General features: G+C 39.4%; 1 protein-coding gene across 2 annotated transcripts in view; it reads right to left on the reverse strand.

Annotated features, from left to right (window-relative positions):
- LOC135710079 (mucin-2) overlaps positions 1-19,367 on the reverse strand; it is a 189,038-nt gene that overhangs the window by 25,919 nt on the left and 143,752 nt on the right. For both annotated transcript variants that reach the window (XM_065232549.1, XM_065232548.1), the window contains exons 2-3: positions 13,754-14,798; positions 230-2,198 (exon numbers count right to left, since the gene is read on the reverse strand). In XM_065232549.1, the coding sequence (XP_065088621.1) occupies positions 230-2,198; positions 13,754-14,499 (2,715 nt within the window). In that variant the 5' untranslated portion in view covers positions 14,500-14,798. The remainder of the gene's footprint in view (positions 1-229; positions 2,199-13,753; positions 14,799-19,367) is intronic.

A 19,367-nucleotide genomic window follows, 5' to 3' on the forward strand; every position in this document is an offset into this window, starting at 1 on the left:
ATTAGCACTAAGGTTGTTACGATTAGAAGGTGGTTTCAAAAACCGAATCCTCACACCAGGGAACAGCTCACGATAGACTAAAGTTAGTTCGTTAGTAAAGGAAGTCTCATTCATACTCTGTAGTGGTCGGTGGGCGTCGTCAATGTGGGTCTCGTTTCGGAGATGTTAAGTCCCAGTATGCAGTCCTGTAAAAAACTACCGTTCCGCACTCCCGTATCCGTATACTCACAAATGCCGCTACGAGCAGCAGCACCACGATCACGCTGACGAGACTGGCCACAACGGCAACGACTACGCCGCTGCCTTCCTCCTCTTCTGGCTGGGGTGGTGCAGGGGTCGTTTGATTCTGATCCAGCGGAGACCGCGACGACGATCCGCCGCTACTGACTTCTATGTAGTCTTCCTCGGTGACGGATTCCTCCTCGGACAGTTCGGTGGTGGTCATCTGGCGTTCAATTGAGCGACGCGTTGTGGCAGTTGGTTCCGGTTCCGGCGAGGCAGATGGTTCCGGTTCTGGCGAGGCGGATGGCTCGGGTTCCGGGATCGGATTAGGCGTCGTTTCCGAAACGGTATCGTAGACGTTCTTGTCATCGATCAGCACTGGTTGGTTCGGGATGGTGGGTTCTTCGGCGGTTTCGGTGGTTTGACCGGGAGAGAGATCCACCTTGTCGGTGGTGCCGGTGGTGGGACGGAATTCTATCAGCGTCGGTTGGATGGTTGACTGTTGGGTCATGATGTTATCGGATGTGTTGCGGACCGATAGTCCGGTTGTTGGTGGACCGTTGGTCGAGGTGGTCATGGCTAGCTCTTCGTTGGTTTGGTTAATGGCATTGGGATCCACTTCGGATGAGGAAACCTGTTCGTCCGAATTGCGTGGCAGAGAGTTGGATAGAGATTCGTTCTCTTCGCTCGCTGGAGTTGCCACCGTACTGGTGGACGTGGTCATTGTGGTTGTCAGCTGAGGAGTGGTTTCTTCGATGAACCTCACCGAATTGGTTGTCATCGGCTCCGGGGTCGTGGTGATCACGGGTCTTCGAGTAGTACGCATCGATTCGAATGTGGTAGGAAGGATCGCTTCCGTCGTGATTTCAATCTTCTTCACTATCGGAGATGCTGGCGAGTATGTGGTCACTGGGATGTCCTCTATGGTGGTACTGGATTCGTACCTACCGGTGGTAGTAGATTTTCCAGGCAAGGCGAAACTTTCGCTTTCGTCAATGTTTTCAAAGACTTCATATCCACGTGTTGGACGCACTGTGGTTACAACCTGTTCAGTCTTGGCAATGAAAGCGGTAGTCGTCTCTTGGATGAAGTTTGTCAGCTCAGGTCGTTTGGTCGTTTCCAATGGGATCTTGCTGCGATCTTCGAATTTAAAATCTTCCAAATCGTCGTCCGCCGGTAACGTCGTAGAGGTTGGTTCAGCTACCAACTTCGCAATAGGAAGCACAGTGGTGACCTCCACGGACGCCTCCGGGATTAATTCCGTCACAACGGAAGTGATCCTGTTTTCCTCGCTCAGAGCATCCACCGGCGTCTTATTAGCGTACTTGCGGCGATCCTTGATTTCGTTCTTCAGCTCAATCTCTAGGTCCGAAGTGGTTGGCTTCGCAAACGAATTGTTCGCAAAGTCAGCATCCTGCACGATCATAGCCCAATCCATCAGCTGTTTCAGCGTGTTGTTCGCTACCGAATTTTCGTTCTCATCGCGAACTACTTCCACACTCTCTCCGGAAGCTTGTCCGGCTTTGCTGGACGTCCGATCGACAATCCTCATTCCGGCCAAAGCCCATGCCGCCCCGTTGATGTCATTGTCCTCGGTTGCCCCAAATTGATCCAAGAACTTACCCTTCTTCTGGGCCTTCCCCGGTTGAGCGGTTGTCTGATTCTGACCGCGAACCTCATTCGATACCAGCTCGTAGTCGTTGGTCTCGATTTCTAACTTTTCCGCAGTTACTGACCGATTGCTTTCGATCGTGTGGTTCCGATCGACCAGAGCATCCGGAACAACGACGACTTCGTTCGATTCGGTCACCAATTCTTCACTGGCAATCAGCATATCCAGCGACGTCGTCGTCTCCCAGAAGCTGAGGGGTGCTTCCGTAGTGGCCGTCGATTTCTCGGCGAAGAACTGCTCCCTCACGGCACGGGACTCGTCCAGCGAAATGCCGCCCTGGGAAAAATTGGACGGAGAAGTGTACCTGAAATTCGAAAAAAAAGCTGTTGAGACTTTCACTTTTCAAATGCATTTCAATTTCTGATGTGACCTATTGCCCGTACCGATTTGAAATCGAAATCGCTTTTCTTCTACTTAAATCCGTTCGCCTAGATCCAACATAATTTCGAGGAGGGAAAAAAATGCTCAAATCGCTAATGGCAAACGTGTTAGCTGAAAATTTCTAATGGTGGAAGAGGCTGCCCCTCATAATGAATAACCGTGTTTATGCATGTGGTTGGTGCGAGAAACGAGATTAACAGCCCAATCAATCCAACCACATCATATTAATGCGTAAGTCGCTTCCAATCCGAAACAGCCGCATCGCATGGCAGAGTGCGAGAAGTGAGGTTATGTTTTTGGGGAAAAGTTTCTCTGGATGTGCATTTTCCGATCTTCGTTTGCATTTCTCGGGGCTCTCTCTCTATTTCCGAATCGATTGTGTGTGTGTGTGTGTGTGCGTGTGTGTAGGGTCGGATATGGATAACCCGAAAACCGAAAGGGGAGGAGAGAATTAGTGTTAAATCCGGACGAGGACGAGGAGGAGGAGGTCGGTACGGTGTTTTGTGCTGGATTGATCAATCGAATGCGACCTCTCAATCAAGATGAAAAAAGAAATGCAAACCGAAAGTGACGTAGTAAGGCCGATTGTGCTGTTGAGGACAATTTACGATCATAAGAGTGTAATAAGTGTCACGCCAGCATTGGAATCATGATTTTCGAGAAATTTCCCTCACTTTTACTTTGCAACAGAGTAGGGTAAGTTTGCCTTTTGGGGACCGCTTACTTTAATCGATTTACAAAGTATTGCAGTTTTCTCTAACAATTGAAGCGATTTACCAGTAAACTCCATCACAATTTGAGTACGGTTTACTCATAATCGCAAAAAATACATTAAATGTATTCAAATTCAAATTTTGATTGTGAAGCACGCTAGGATCTGTCAGGATCGAAGTGTGCCCTGCTTCTAAACGGACATGAACATTTTCCCGTTGTCAAATTGTTCGTCTCTGTTTTTTCGTCGCGTTTTTTAGATTTTTGGCCGGAGGCCCTCTGCCACTGGATAACATTTTTCTAGATAAGTTCACGAGTGCAGGATTTTATGGCCGAACTAAGGATAACTCCAGGTGCATTTTCAACACACTCGATAGTATTAACATTGAACTTGGTTTTGAGTTCTCATGTAAAAATTCCATTTTCCGGAATGTAGTGCGTGTCAGAACAATACAACCAGCTCAAATCATACCGTCACTAAAACCGTTGTATATCTCTTTCGTTTGCCAATCAGTTTTTTTTTTATTGTTTTGGGATTTTAGACAAACTGTCCCATAGTTGCACAACATTCCACACAATTTAAATGGCAAACTTCTGAGATTTATATGATTATGTAAAAATGGACATCTTTCATTAGCAATGGCTTATCTTCAACTTCCATTCAATTTTCATACTGCCGTACTCTAACGGAACTATCTATCTACCCTCTTCTAAGACCATTCTCTAGCTAATAAATTATCACACAAAAGCTTCATGTTAGATAACATTTCCAACCAACTCTGAAAATCGATAACTTCGCGTATGAAGTAACATTAAAACCCTTTGAATGGACTGAAAATTAACTAATGTTTCATTTATTTAGTACTAGCTGAGTGTGCCCAGCCTTGCTCGGAATTCAATATTAGCTTGAGTTTATGCGCCAATTAAAAAAAAGCATGCACGTAACCATCATATGAACCTTTTCCTGCCCCAAAAACCCCTGCATACAAATTTTCACGCCGATCGGTTCAGTAGTTTCCGAGACTACATGGGTCAGACAGACAGACACAGACAGACAGACAGACAGACGGACAGAAATTCATTTTAAATAGGGGAAATGGCTCTAATGTTAGCCTGTGGATCTAAGATTGGGCCCATCGCTAAAAATCTGCTTTTTATCAATTTTATCTAGATGAACGCGTCTCCAAACCTTTTATTCACAATCCTTACCCTGCCATCAATTTGTTACAATTTGTTACCCATAACCTCGAGATAGCCGCGAGTAATCGGCCCCCGCTTTACTATGGTTAGTTTTAAGTTATTTTGTTATCTAAACAATGAATATCGGCTCCGCAAAGCTACAGCAAATGAGCCTGGAAAAATTAACGAATTATTAAAAAAAATGAACGCATCTTTGAGACGGTACTAATGGATATTTTTGGTCGCTATTGCAAATTTTGTCGATTGCTGAATTTATACATGGGCCCATAAGGCTTGTACTCGAAAAAAATGCACCATTTTTATCCGTGGGTAAAAATTGATGAAAATATGGGTATAACTAGTTTGGAGTGAATTGTTTACATGTGCAAAATTTCATAACAATCGGTTCTGTGGGTATTGAGATGTCATCGAAACAAGAAGAAAATCGCCGGAGAATTTTGCTCACCGTCATGGAAAATCCGACAGCGACCATGAGATGGATCGGAAGACAACTGGGAATCACCCATACAACTGTGTCTCGGTGGTAAAATCGTTTAAGGAGTCTCAGACGACCGAGCGGCGGGCTGGAAGTGGAAGAAAATCGAAGACAGCTGACCCTGTGAAGGCCCGGAAGGTGTGAAGGCAAAGTGTTCCGCCTGGTTCGTTCAGCAAACCATGAAACGAGCTAGGTTTCGTGTATTCAAGGTCCGGAAGACACCGAACCGGCGTGATCAACAAAACACGGCGGCCAAATCCCGCGCAAGGAAGTTGTATCGAGAGTGGTTAACGAAACCGATGTGTGTGGTTATGGATGACGAAACCTACAGCAAGGCAGACGCAAAGCAGATACCGGGGCTGGAGTTCTACGTTGCCAAATCACGGTTTGATGTTCCGGAAGACATAAGGGGAAGAAGAAAGTAGACAAATTCGCCAAAAAATACTTGCTCTGGCAGGCCATATGCCAACCCCTCAAATTCACCAGAGATTCGTCCGGTGGAAAGATTTTGGGCCATAATGAAGGCCAAAGTTCGAAAATTGTCCAAGGTGTTTAAGAACGAGCTGGAAATGAAAAAAGAATGGATGAAAGTGACCAAAAAGGTCGACTCCACCATTGCACAAAATGTAATGAGGGGTCTTAAGGGAAAGGTGCGGGCTTTCAGCGATGGAAAGGAAATTGAATAAAGTAATTATGCCGAAACATAATCCATATGTATCAGTTCATTCCCTGAAAGTTTCAAGAAAATCCGACTTAAAATAAATTTTTGATGAACACTGGCCTGAGTGAGTACAGGCCTTATTAGGGACATTTAGGCCGACATTACATCCATTTCCCCTATATTAAATAAATGCTGTAATGTACAATTCTGAATAAAATGAGATCTGATTAATTTTCTTATTAAAAGCTTTATAAACGTTGACTGTCTTCCCAATTCAACGCCAGAAGTTTGATCTAATAACAAACTCAATAAGTGTAATTTGCACATAAATTGACGCTTTAATTCGACTGTTTTTTTTATTGAATAGCATGCTTTATTAGGCGTATAATAAATGTTTTCTAGCTCCATTATTAAATTTCATTGTATTGCTTTACAACATTGCTGAATAAAGGTGGATTTAGTCAGCATAATAGCTCTTATATCACAATGCGTCCATGTTTTAATCGCATGCCTTGTAAATGCTTTATAAATGACGTATTAGATTCATTATTCCACAATATTGGTTCAGTCTAACAACAAGACGAAATCAGTAGAGTAGTGGTTACCGTTTCCACTTTCCAAGTAGAATTTCGTGAGTTCAATCCCAAGTTCAACCCTTTTTTATTTGTGTTCTACGCCTAATTAATTTAAATAGTAATCATCGATCACATGACTCAAGACAATGAATGCATTGATTTAGTTAAAAATAATAATCGAGCATCCTTTCCTTGCACGGGAACAAATTCAATCTCCGGAATGAGAAATATGGTTCATGAATTCATGAACATAGTGTATTTTTATGTTATGAAAATAAACTATGAATAATATTCATGATATCAGGAGCTATCTTTGCGTAACGCAGCTATCCAAGATGAAATCATGAGCTCAATTCATGAATTTAACTTTTAGCTTTTAACCAAAACATGTAAAAACATAAAATAAAGCATCAGACTGACTGGATTCGAACCAAGAACCTTGCGATCATTAAACCCATACTTTGACCACTGACTCAGTACTTGCACAAGATGGAAGGCAAAAGGCGTATAAGAGATACCTATGTAGTGCGTTTTATGAACACGGTTTGCTAGGTACGTGTAACGCTTATAGCGGTCATGATTCCGCTGCATTATCAAATAATGAATTTCCATGACTAAATCATGAATCATTATTATGATTTCACTGGATGGCAAGTTTTTTCATTTCATGATTTTTTATTCATGAAAATGGAATCGGATTTGTTTCCGTGTGGAATTGGAGAGGTGAAGAGGTAACATTGGTCTCGTGTAAAACAACGACGAATGAATTAATCATTCCCACAGGGCCTTGAAGGAGCTAGAGTTGCGACCGGGAGTGCTAATAGGTATTCACTTTCAAGCAATCTTTTATTGATTATTGAGCTGCCCATATGATGAATTCTACGATAGCTCAGAAGACAAGGCAAGCGGCTGATGATCGGAAGGTACATGGTTCGAATCCCATGCAACGACATGGATATATGTATGTATGTAGTTCATTTTCTTTCACGTCAGAAATACAGAAAACAAATCATTAAAGAAAAACACCCATCCCCCATCCCTGTGAAACTACCTCTTATTTTCGGGTTAATTTAATTTGTTTAATAAATGTATAATCATGTGTAATTAAACGTTACTTCACATGAGAATCAAGCGTATACAGAGCATCACTGTTTTAATTAAGGGGGAAGCAGTGATGTCTAATAAATGCTGAATAATCAAAAATGTTACAACTCATATAAGTCGAATAATAGCTTCTCGACATACCTTATACAACACCAATAGTTTAATGTGTTGTGGTTGAATAAACTCTACAGATTTGTGTGAACAAACCCTCAACAGAAGTTATTATTAAAAATAATGCAAGTATTATTCAGCATGCAGTTGAATAAAATCGTCAAGAAGTCGTTTCTTTAATACACTGAAAATGTATTTTCGTTATTTCTCTGAAAACCGTTTCGTAAAAATGAATATCGTACATAAAACACATCTTTCATAAATAGTACGAAACATTCGTTTTTCCTGTAATATGGCGCAATGTCAATATTACGCCTTATTCGTATAATATACAAATTCATCTTCATACAATCAAACCAACAACTGCGCTTATTGTCTCGTAGTACAGATAGAGCGATGGATAAAGCACAGATTTGATTATCGCAAGGTTCATGATTCAAGTTCGGTCTGAACCCATTTTTAATTTTTTTTTTTTTGTCATGTTTATTCCTTCCAATGATGAAGTTATTTTTACCCATCCTCACTAACACACCCCACATTTTTCGGCCTCCACAACCAACACTTGTGGCCCGCTGGTTGGGTGTAGCGATAGCGAGTCTGTCAGTTCTAACGAAACTAGCTTCATACAATGTACAAATCCCGTTTCGTTGCAGAAAAAAAAAACGAATAAAATCGTAGAACATATGAGCGATTTCGTTGTGTATAAACGAAATTTTATTTTCAGTGTTTGTTGGGAGCTTCAATCATCATATTATCTGTTATCTTCTCATGTGATTTAAGGTGTGATAGGTTTTGATCCAATTCAGAAACTGGTCACTTCACCAGGGGTAACCAAAACATGTCAAGATGCGGCAAATTTGGTCCTGAGCTTGGTATAAGGTGTTAATGATTAACGTTTGTTTACGTTTCATGAAGGCAGCACCTATGATCTCACTCCCCCTTGTAGCGTATTTTTCTACATGGCGTCATTTCTGCATCTTCCCTTTTCTAGAATAGCTCTGACTTCTTACACACTCAATCAAATAAGCGCAATGCTCTGCCGATAACCAATAAATGTTTGATAAGTAAGAAGTCGACAAGTCAGAAATCCATGGTTTTAAATTGTGCCTGTACGACTGTTTTCCTAAAATTTAAGGACAGCTATATGCTGAGATGTACTGCACTGATTTAAAATATCGTTTTTGCTCCACCACACTCAATCGATTCCTAATCAAGTCCAGATCATTCTCTCGAAATTTGAGCTCCGTTGATGTTTATATGGGAATTACTATAGGAAAATTGAATTCAGCAGCGAAAAATAAGGCTAAATCCTGGTTACATTATCCTAAACTCTGGTGCACTTAGAATCCGGACTCATAAAACCAGGTGTTTCTAGGGATTGATTTGACGTAAGAAAAATGTAATTTAGTCAAAATAAAGGTACATTGATTGTACTTTAATTAAAAAAAAATGCAAAATTGCTCCGACGGCGTTCGGATGAATTCGCGAACTTTCTTTAGAATTGGCGTTGACAGCGACTCTGTAGCTCTTTACTCCTATGAGAAAATCCATAAGCAAACGTCAGACTGTGCGTGATACATGGCGGACTTTGTATTATCCTTTCACTCCACCGAAAATTCCCATAAGAAATTGTCTATATTTGCTGGAAGAGAAATTTTTTCGACGGTGCCCTTCAACGCCAATTAACCATTTTATTTGAGCACTTAAAATGACGTTTACTACCACTCGAGCTTTGGAATAAAACATTATTTTGAGATTTTTTCTTCTAGAATCTCGAGAAAAGTAGCCAACATTTGTGCGTTTCATAAAAAAATAGAAATAATTTGGTCCAGTTTTGTGAAATCGTTGGTAGAAAGTCACGCCAAAACTGCTTGACAAAGTGGTCAATTCTTGCCTTCAGCTGCCGCACACTGGACTGGTCAACCTCAGCGGCCATTTTTTCATCAACATCAGAATCCGGGTGAATTTATCGACGAAAACAAACTTAAATTTGCTGGGGCCAGATAAAACTGTTGTTCAGGAACCTGCCTGAAATCGATCTTGACATATCTTTCATCGTCCATGAGAAGGCATTCTTTGTACTTTGCTAGAACCCGGTCGTACAACTTCTAGTGTTCTGGCTACTAGATTCTGCTTCATCGTCCTGTTCAGTTGCTTGGAGGCACGGGATGAACGGTTACCTGGTCGCAGATGGATCCTCCGGACCGTACTACGGCTGGAACCGTATTTTTTGGTGACATCCCGATCCGAGAGTCCTGGGCAGTGCTGATAAAAATCATTTCTTCTACACTCAAACAAGCTGAAAATTAAGGCAACCTTGAAAGATAAACCAACAAGGTACCTGTATGAATTTGAATTTTGACATGATAAAATGCTGTTGATCAAGGCAACCGCTGAGTTTCGAAGTCGAAAATTGTTTTTGTTCATTCAAAGATGCGTATTCATCATCGCCTGTTCTGTTGTCATTTCAATATTCATAATCGTCTTGGTGGAGATGATTTTGAGTATCAAATGCGAAATGTTTATTTTTGTTTTACAAAAATATACCGTTGTGGAACGTGTTATGTTGCTTGGAAGATTATTGATGATATTTGATGATAATTTCGAAGTTTTAGGCTCTGCAATCGATAATACTCAAAATAACCATTTATGGCAAAATTAATTTGATTTTTTTGCTTTTGAGGATCGTTTCCGATTTTGAAAATTTTGGGTTGGAAACTCAAGCCACAGACAAACAGACATAACTCTTAGAAGAAAATTCTTCAAAAAATATCGTCAAGCGTATTTTGCATGCGCACTAGTACCATCTATCATCCACATTCCCAAGCATTGATGTGCAACCAGAGCATCCCTCGTTTATGCCAATTTTTTCACCAGTTGCTTTTCCCTCGTTCTGTCAACGCGTCAGCTGTGTTGAATAAAAACAAAACAGATAGTAGTCAGTGATGTCGGTTCTGCGAAATTTTCCGTAGACCTATAGAATTGTTTGAATTCTGCAGAAATACAGATCCGTAGGAAACATTCACAGAAGCTAAGGCTTTTTTTAGGGATTTTTATTTGTTTAGTGTGCTTTTTTTTTAACGAGGTAATTAGTGCCCTTTCTACCACCGCTCATCACTTTAATGTGTGTAGGGGTAAGAGGGACATAGTGAACAGGTGGGGCATAGGGAGCATCCCGTGCACCAGCTTGGACTTCCGGCCGTTCGGAATAAATTGGTTGGTGCTAAGATCAATATCATAATGATATTGAACCTACTACCAGTTGATTTGTTTCATGCATCTGGAGATCCAGAGCCAAACTGCGGGATGCTCACTATGCCCCACCTGTTCACTATGTCCCTCCTCCCCAGCAAAAAATATAATATGTATCAATCAATGAAATTCATGGTGAAGTATTGAACAATAATAACTGGTAAAAGTTGATAGAATGTTACAGTCATCAACATGATTTGTTCTCGAATTCTGTGTTAATCGTACAGCGTAATATCTTTTTTCTGTATTCTTCAGATGTGGTATGTGTCTCCAGTGGGATGCCTTGACCACTTATCATTTTCAAGAGCTGAGATCTACTAACTAGACGTGAAAAAGAACTGGCATCACTGATAAGTTCGAAATGTGGTGGCTTGCTCAATGCTTCAGTGGCGCCACCATGACAAATGCAAGCACATTCCCAACTAAAACATTATTTGCGATGAATGTGATTGTGAGTGTTATGTCTGTTTGTCTATGCTCAAGCGTTGAATCGTCGATGGATAATGAACTCATTTGTTCATTTCACTCTTACGTTGACAACGAAGATTTTCAAAACAATCGCAATTGGGTTCTTTAATTTTGAAAAATGTATCGTTTTTTATACATCATCTGAAAGAGCTTCGTTTTCTGAGCACAGCGATATTTTTTTCGAACCCACACACTTTCATCTCGATTTTTAAATCAAGATTAAAAGCAAAATAATATCTTCACTGTTTGACACTAAACTAACAAACTGACAGCTCGCTCCCATACAAAGTGACACAGAGGGGCGCTAATAAGGTGATTTTTGCAAATGTAATCGTGCTTATATAAAATAGTTCCAGTGTACCAAAATTGATGAAATTTTGGGTTTGGGTTCCATTTTTAATGCAGATTACGGTTATGCATTTACCTCAATACGCTTAAAGAACCAAATTCATCTACGCTTGGTAGAAGCGATTTTAAGTGCGTGTGAGGGTAAATGAGAAAAAGAGATACTGATCCTGGGTTTCTGTTGATCGACCTCAACACCTTCCATTTCAGCTGCTGATCCAAAGTTCCAGCACGACACTTGATTGGAACCTTTCGATCTTGCGATCACGGAATCGCTTAAGAACATTTCCCACGGAAGAAACAGCAACTTTTAACATTTTTGTGATATTTCAAATTAAACATGTCTGGTTTTCGACGTGGTTTTTCTTTTCTCGTCTTCCATCTAGTACAACTTTTTCAATACTGGAAGACTTTCATACAGTGCCGCAATTCTGTTGGGAAAATTTGAACGTTCGACCGGAACTGAATAAAAATGAGGCTGAGAATCCATGAGCCGTACAAAGTTCGATCAAATAAGTATGACAGTCGCTCCATGACAGAGTAACTTTTGTCATATTTAACTGTTTTGCTTGCAGCTTAATCATTTTTATTACCATCAAACTGAATAAAACGCTCCGATTCGAAATTGTTTTTTTTTTATCACTGATAAATGTTGTATTTAATTTAATCAACGATAAATAAATAAATAACAGATATAAAATATTTGGTGAAAATAATTAAACACTTTTTCCATCATTGAGAACAATACTCCTTTCTGGTGAATTGAGCGAACAGTAATGTTTATTTACTTTGCTCGTTTGGTTCTCTACTTTCACCCTAAACACGTGTACTTTTAAAACAAATCGCTGTCAAAACATTCCAAATCTGACGACTAGAGCGGGTTCGAATAAATTAATAACTAATTATTGCACAACTATGCGCGTTTTCAGGTGTGACAAAAGTGCTAGTTTCTGTCTAATCATCTTGGTGTGTTTTCGGTGCTGCAAGCAATAAATGCTCCCAAGAAGGGATTGAAACTGTTGACGTTTTTTACTACACTCGCTTCGTTGTCGTGCGCGACAGTCTGTTTGTATTCGTACTCTCATGCTATACCGTCGTGTCTCTTGCACAACACAAACGGTAGAACAACATTCGAGAAGAAACAAAATTATCATATGACATGTGTGAATTGTGACATGTGTAAATTAAACCATTTCTGATCAGAAATGCTATTACTAGGGCATCGTTGCTTGCTATTTTCAGAATTCACACAAGCACAACACTAGCAGCTCTTATTATGAGAAAAACTAAAATACATACATTCGAGACGGTCTTCGGCGAAAATGGCGTATGACAGAGCCTGTCACACAGCAAAAAAATAATTTTGATATCACGTCAAAGTGGATGCACTACAATCATGTCGAAAATATGGTGTAATATTACTTGCTAAAAAGGAAAAAAATATCATTAATACAATGCATGAACTGACATTACGCTGCTTTTACTGCATTTGTTTATTTATGTGGTCATAAAAATTACATGATGATTGTAGTGCATCCACTTTGATGTGATATCAAAATTATTTTTTTGCTGTGCATATGACATTTTAGTTTGGTACTGTTATTTGATATCTTGTTTTGCAAGTGACCGAAGCAAAGACAGTGACCTTTCGGCAAAGTTGTAGCTGATGAAATTTCACATTAGAATAGATAGCAAGGTTACCCGTAAATCATTATAGTGAAAGGTTCATTCTTGAGGAGAGGGGAGGGGAGAGAGTAGGGAGAAGATAAGAAAAAGCGTGTCATAAGGAGGGGGGGAGGAAAGCGGTTACAAAAACCGAAAAAATTGTGAATGTCATATGTGAATCACCCCTAGCTTATTTGTCTATGTGATGGATCTAATTTAGTTCAGATGCAGCGCTTCTGTATTTATGCTTAAGATTCTGAAAGAGTTGCCAGTCTTCCGTGATCTTCAACGTTGTTATACTTATCACACTGCATACAACACTACACGTATGAAGAAATGGGACAAGCTCAAAAAGCTCGCTAATAACAACTGTGGAAGTGCCCTAAGAACACTACATTGTCAGCTGGCGTCTTGTTTCAACTGGGACTTCAAAGGCCAAAAAGAAGACTGTAACTAGAAAGTGACGTTTTCGAACACAAAACTTCCACAGAGGCCTGAACCCACAATCCTGACTACGGCCCTGACAAAATTCGATCTCTCGAATGTGTGTGATCCTCCAAATACGATAATGGAGAAACAATCATTAATACTCTGTTACAGGTAGATAATGGAAAAAATTACTTTTTGTATAGTGAAATTGATCCACACGCTCGAACAACGTTTGCCGATTACGGCAAAATGTACACATCCGGAAAAAGGGGATAAGGAAATTGAAAAATCGATCGCGCCAAGTTGCTTTGCATATCTTCTGCCATGCAGCAGGCAATCAGTATGCAAATCGGAACGCGTGAAGCTGTTTACCCATTACCGTTTGCGTGTACCAATTTCTACTGGCCGCCGTGAGAGATGGAACCCGATTATCGGGAAAAATTTCGAATGATACTTTCTAAAAATTATCCCAATCAACTCACCTGTCCAAATCGAAGCGCGGCACATTGACCTCATCCTCCGCCTCCGCTTCTACGACTGGCTTAGAGCTGTCAACCTCCGGTTCTTCAACGATACTGACGGTGGTGGTAGCCTCATCGATGGGTTGCTCTGTGGTCGCTACCGGTTCTTCGTCTATGACTTCCAGCGTTGGCGCTTCCGTTGGGCTATCCTGTTCCAACCTAAGGCGTGCAAATTTCTGCTCACCGGATTCGGTGGAAGAAGGAGACACATCCCTGGTGGGAGCCACCACGGTCGTTGGGGCATCTGGCTGAGTGGGTGGTGCCTTCGGAGCGGGCACCGTGGGAGCTACCGTCACCGAAGCAGGCACGATCTCTGTTGGTTCCGTGGATTCGGCAACCTGTCGCAGTTCAGCCACTGTTGCCTGCTCTGATGACACATCTTTCTCGTTATCGTATCCGAATTCTATCTCTCGAGGCGATGATGCATCTTCGGTCTGGAATTCTACCGTTCGAGTGGTAGGAGCCGGAGTGGACGTTTCTAATTCGGCTGCGATGGGTGCATCAGTGGCGGCACCATCGTCCGCTTGTCGCTTGACAATTATACCACCCTGGACCGGAGATGTTGCTGCGGCGAGGAGCAAACCGACCGCCAGCAGACCTACTAGGGTCGCAGTAAATGTTCTGCTTCTGCTGTTGCTACCGCTGCGACAGGGTCCTAACCGAAAGGGGGCCACCCCGTTCTGCACCTTTCGCTGCATGATTCGCATCAGCGGAGAATGCCGCTGGGCATGAAGATTTGTCTGTTGGGTTGAGGAACGAATTCCAATGGTTTTGCTTAGGAAGAAGTGTTTTCGAGGTGAAAAAGGTTGCACTCTTGCATATGGGGCTATTTCAATGGAGGTGATCGGTACTGGCTATCGGTACTTTCGTTCATTTCTTCGGCCTTGGGACGCTGTGTATCACATCTTCGGGATGGATATGTGGATCAAGATGTGCACGGCTCGCGCGGTCAATTGCTGTTGCTGATGGTAGTCATTACTCTCCTTCCGAGTCACGATGGAGGTTTCTGTGTGGAAGAAAGCGGGAGATATTGAGATTAGATCAAATGTACAACGAACGAACGGTTCAATGGTGAGAGTGAAAATCATCATCGAAAAGCGGTAATTGGAATTAATGATCCACTGCCACAGAGGCTCTTGAGTGGAGAGTGCGGCGCTTTGGGAGGGGTTAAAGGTGGTACAATATTGTTTCGAATTGAACTTAACGATGATCGTTGCTACATCTTCTGAGGCACTGAACAACCTGATCAGAGAGAAGAAGATCAATAGTTTTGTTGATATGGTCCTTCTTGCGGTACCGTTACGAGAGGCCTCTAACTATACTACACCTATTGCAGATTGCGCCTTTAGGTCCACAAACTTCTTACAACCCAACCGTTCACATCCAAATCTGTGGTTTATGACCTCTTAATAGACCGTATCATTTGAATACATCCTAACAGACTTCAAGCAACTGCGTAAATCCCTCTAGTCTATTGTTTTATTTATTTAATAGCTCAGTTAAGCAACAAAATTTTTGCCGGTTCATCTTAATGAAAAATTACTCTTAGGGTGGCGATGCAAAACGAGGTAATTATAAGTAATCTGGTTTTGTTTCTCTGTGTCATCACGAAGTGAAGTACAATGAACGTGATGGCGGTGTTGTACCCGGGTAGAGGCGAATAGCAAAACTAGAGCAAAATAATAACAAATTTTACTCAATATCTTATTATGTTATATTCAAGTTGTGTGCTATAACAAGTTAATAGCTTATTCTGCTATCAAAGTATCCTTTGATAAATAGCAAATATTGTGATGAAATTTTGGTATTATGAATTCAAGAGCTTATTTTGATCTGATAGCAGAATAAGCTATTAATATGTCTTTAAATTGATTGATCAACAAACACACTAAGATTATTTCAAAGATTTCTGTGAAATTTTACCAATTTAAACACATATTATTAGCTTATTCTACTATCAGATCAAAATAAGCTCTTGAATTCATGATACCAAATCTGTGAAATAATCATAGTGTGTACCATAGCTTGTTGAGATAAAAAAGCAGATTGTGATATTAATTTGCTATGTATTTTCTATTCTTTAGATATGGCAACAGCTGACTATTTTACTGCTCAGTTATGGCCCATAGATGTTTAGATATTAATTTTAATATTTTACCTCTTATATCAATCATAATAGCAATTTTTGATGTTCTGTTCTCCAGTTTTAATAGTAAAACTTGCTAGTTATTTGATATTTTCGTCTACTCAGGTATCGTCGTCTGTGACTGCAAACATAACCATAAAGCTGTCTTCTGGCACAGTGACGCCAGATTTGAAGACATGTCTTCATTTTGAGGACATTTGAAATTCTGTGAAGATATTTTTTCCCGCACCCAAGTAACATTGCAAGTTTAAACAAGGTTTTAAAGCATTCTACAAGTCTAAATTATGGTCTACAGAACCCCCATAAGACCCAAATTGTTGCTTGCGCAGTCATTTTGAAGATGTTTTTGTACTTGTTTGAAGACATTTTGAACCAAAAAAAACCTTTTTGAATTTTAAGCAGACCAAATAACAATTTGGGTTTTAGGAGGGTTCTGTAGACCATGGTTTAGACTTGTAGAATGCTTTAAACCCTTAATAAAACTTGCAATGCTAGTTGGGATGTGAAGATTGTTGCTATTGAAATGAAGACTATAAATATTTTTTAAGCTCCTTATTGAACATGTCGATTATGAATAATGTAACCAAAATCAGAATGTACAGAACTTTACTGAAATCTTCGATAAGCTAGAGATGATGATCTTGAACAGTTTTGAAGTTTGCTGCTCTTCTATGAATCTTCATGGTCTTCTCTAAAGTTCTCATAATTTTCCTGACGTTAGCAGTTTTTTTTTTTATAAAGTTATAAGTTTTTTTTTAAGTTTGTTGATCTTCTCTGATGTTCGCAGAAGTTTCCTGAAGTTTGCTGATCTTCTCTGAAGGTTCATTTTTTTCAGGATTTTTTCTGAAGTTCTCAGAATTTTACTGACGTTAGCAGATTTTCTCAGCAGTAATAAGAATGTTTCTTAAGTTTTTTGATCTTCTTTGAAGTTCTCAGGATTTGCCTGAAGTTTTCTGATCTTCTCTGAATCTTCATGGTCTTCTTTAAAGTTCTCAGAATTTTCCTAAAGTTTTCTCATATTTTCTGAAACTTTCATATTTTTTTCAGAAATTTCCTGATCCTAAAGTTCTAAAATTCCTGAAGTTCCCACATTTCCACTGTACTTTTCCGAATATTTCTGAAGTTGTCAGATCTTCTCTAAAGATTTGCTGATTTTCTCTGATATTAGCAGAGTATTCCTCTCTGAAGATTTCAGATTTTTTTTCTAAAGTTCTAAAAATTTTCCTGAAGTTTATTTAAAGTTCTCAGAATATTCCTAACCTTAGCAGATTTTCTGAGAAGTTATCAGAATTTTTCGGAAGTTTGCTGATCTTTTCTGAAGTTCTCAGAATATGCCTGAAGTTTGCCGATCTTCTCTGAATCTTCGTGGTATTCTTTAAATTTCTCAGAATTTTCCTGAAGGTTTCTGATTTTCTCTGAAATTCTCATATTTTTCCTAAAATTTGCTGATCTTCCCTGAAGTTTCCTCTGTACTTTTTCCGAATATCCCTGTTTTGAATTTTGAAATCTTCTCTAAAGAACTCAACAAATTGCTTAATTCTGGTGATTTTCTGAAGTTATCAGAATATTCCTAAAGTTTTCTGATCTTCTCTGAAGGTTTCAGATTTTTCTGAAGTTTGCTGATCTTTTCTAAAGTTCCTCAAGTTCGCTGATTTTCTCTGAAGCTATCAAAATATTCCTTAAGTTTTCTGATCTTCTCTGATAATCTCAGAAAATGTCTGATGTTCGCTGATTTTTCCTAAAGTTCTTAGAATTTTCGTGAAATATACTGAACTTCCTCAAATTCACTGATTTTCGCTGAACTGAATTAGAATATTCCTGAATTCCTCCTTTTTTTCTCTAAAGTACTGAAGTTTGCAGATTTTCTCTGTAGATTCCTGAGTTTCTCTAAAGTTCTCAGAGCATTTTTGAAGTTCGTTGTTTTTTTCCTGAAGTTTTGTAATCTCTGATGTTCTCAGATTTTTCCTGAAGGTCTTGAATTTTTCCTGAAGTTTGCTAATCTTATCTTAAGTTATCAGAAAATGTCTGAAGTTACTGATTTTTTCTTAAGATTATCAGAATTTTCTGAAGTTTTCTGAAGATCTCGCAAAGTTCTCAGAATTGTCCTCAATTCTTCTGATTATCCCTGAAGTTATTAGAATTTTCCTGAAGTCTTCTGATGTTCTCTGAGGATCTCAGATTTTTTCCAGAAATTTGCTGATCTGCTCTGAAGTTCCCAGATTTCTTCTGTACTTTTCCGATAATTCCTGATAGTTTTCAGATCTTATAAAAAGAACTAAAAAAAAACTGATCTTCTCTGAAGTTATTCAAATATTCCTGAAGCTTTCTGATCTTCTCTAAAGGTATTAGATGTTTTCTGAAGTTTGCTGATCTTTTCTAAAGTTCTCAGAATATTCCTAAAGTTCGCTGATTTTCTCTGAAGTTTTCAAAATATTCATGAAGTCTTCTGATCCTCTCTGATGATCTCAGAAAATGTCTGAAGTTGGCTGATTTTCTCTTAAGTTCAAAAATGAAATATTCCGTCCTTCTTCAAATTCGCTGATTTTCTCTTAACTGAATCAGAATATCCCTGAATTCCTCCTTTTTTTCTCTAAAGTACTCAGAATTATCCTGAAGTTTGCAGATTTTCTCTGTAGATTCCTAAGCTTCTAAGATTATCAGAATTTTCCGAAGTTTTCTGAAGATCTTGCAAAGTTCTCAGAACTGTCCTGAATTCTTCTGATTGTCCTTGAAGTTATTATAATTTTCCTGAAGTCTTCTGATCTTCTCTGAAGTTCTCAGAATTTTCCTGACATTACCAGATTTTCTCAGAAGTTAAATGAATTATTCTGAAATTTGTTGATCTTTTTTGAAGTTCTCAGAAGTTTACTGTTATTTTCTGAAGATTCCTAGTCTTCTCTGAAGTTCTCCAAAATTTTCCTGAAGGTTGCTGATCTTCACTGAATCTTGCTGGTCTTCTGTAAAGTTCTCAGAATGTTCCTAAAGTTTTCTGATATTCTCTGAAACTCTCAGATTTTTTTTTTAGAAATTTCCTGATCTTCCCTAAAGTTTCCACATTTCCACTGTACTTTTCCGAATATTTCTGAAGTTGTCAGATCTTCTCTAAAGAACTCAAATATTACTGAATTTCGCTGATTTTCTCTGAAATTAGCAGAGTATTCCTGAAGTTTTCTGATCATCTCTGAAGTTCTAAGAATTTTCCTGAAGTTTGCTTGAAGTTCTCAGAATATTCCTAATTTTAGCAGATTTTTTGAGAAGTTATCAGATTTTTTTTGGAAGTTTGCTGATCTTTTCTGAAGTTCTTAGAAATTTCCTGAAGTTTGCTGATCTTCTCTGATGCTTCGTGATATTCTTTAAATTTCTTAGAATTTTCCTGAAGGTTTATGATCTTCTCTGAAATTCGAAGTTCTCATATTTTTCCTGAAATTT

The sequence above is a fragment of the Ochlerotatus camptorhynchus genome, unplaced genomic scaffold, assembly GCF_037179485.1.
Source record: "Ochlerotatus camptorhynchus isolate MF236.1 unplaced genomic scaffold, CSIRO-AGI_Acam_v1.1 ptg000370l, whole genome shotgun sequence".
NCBI lineage: Eukaryota > Metazoa > Arthropoda > Insecta > Diptera > Culicidae > Ochlerotatus > Ochlerotatus camptorhynchus.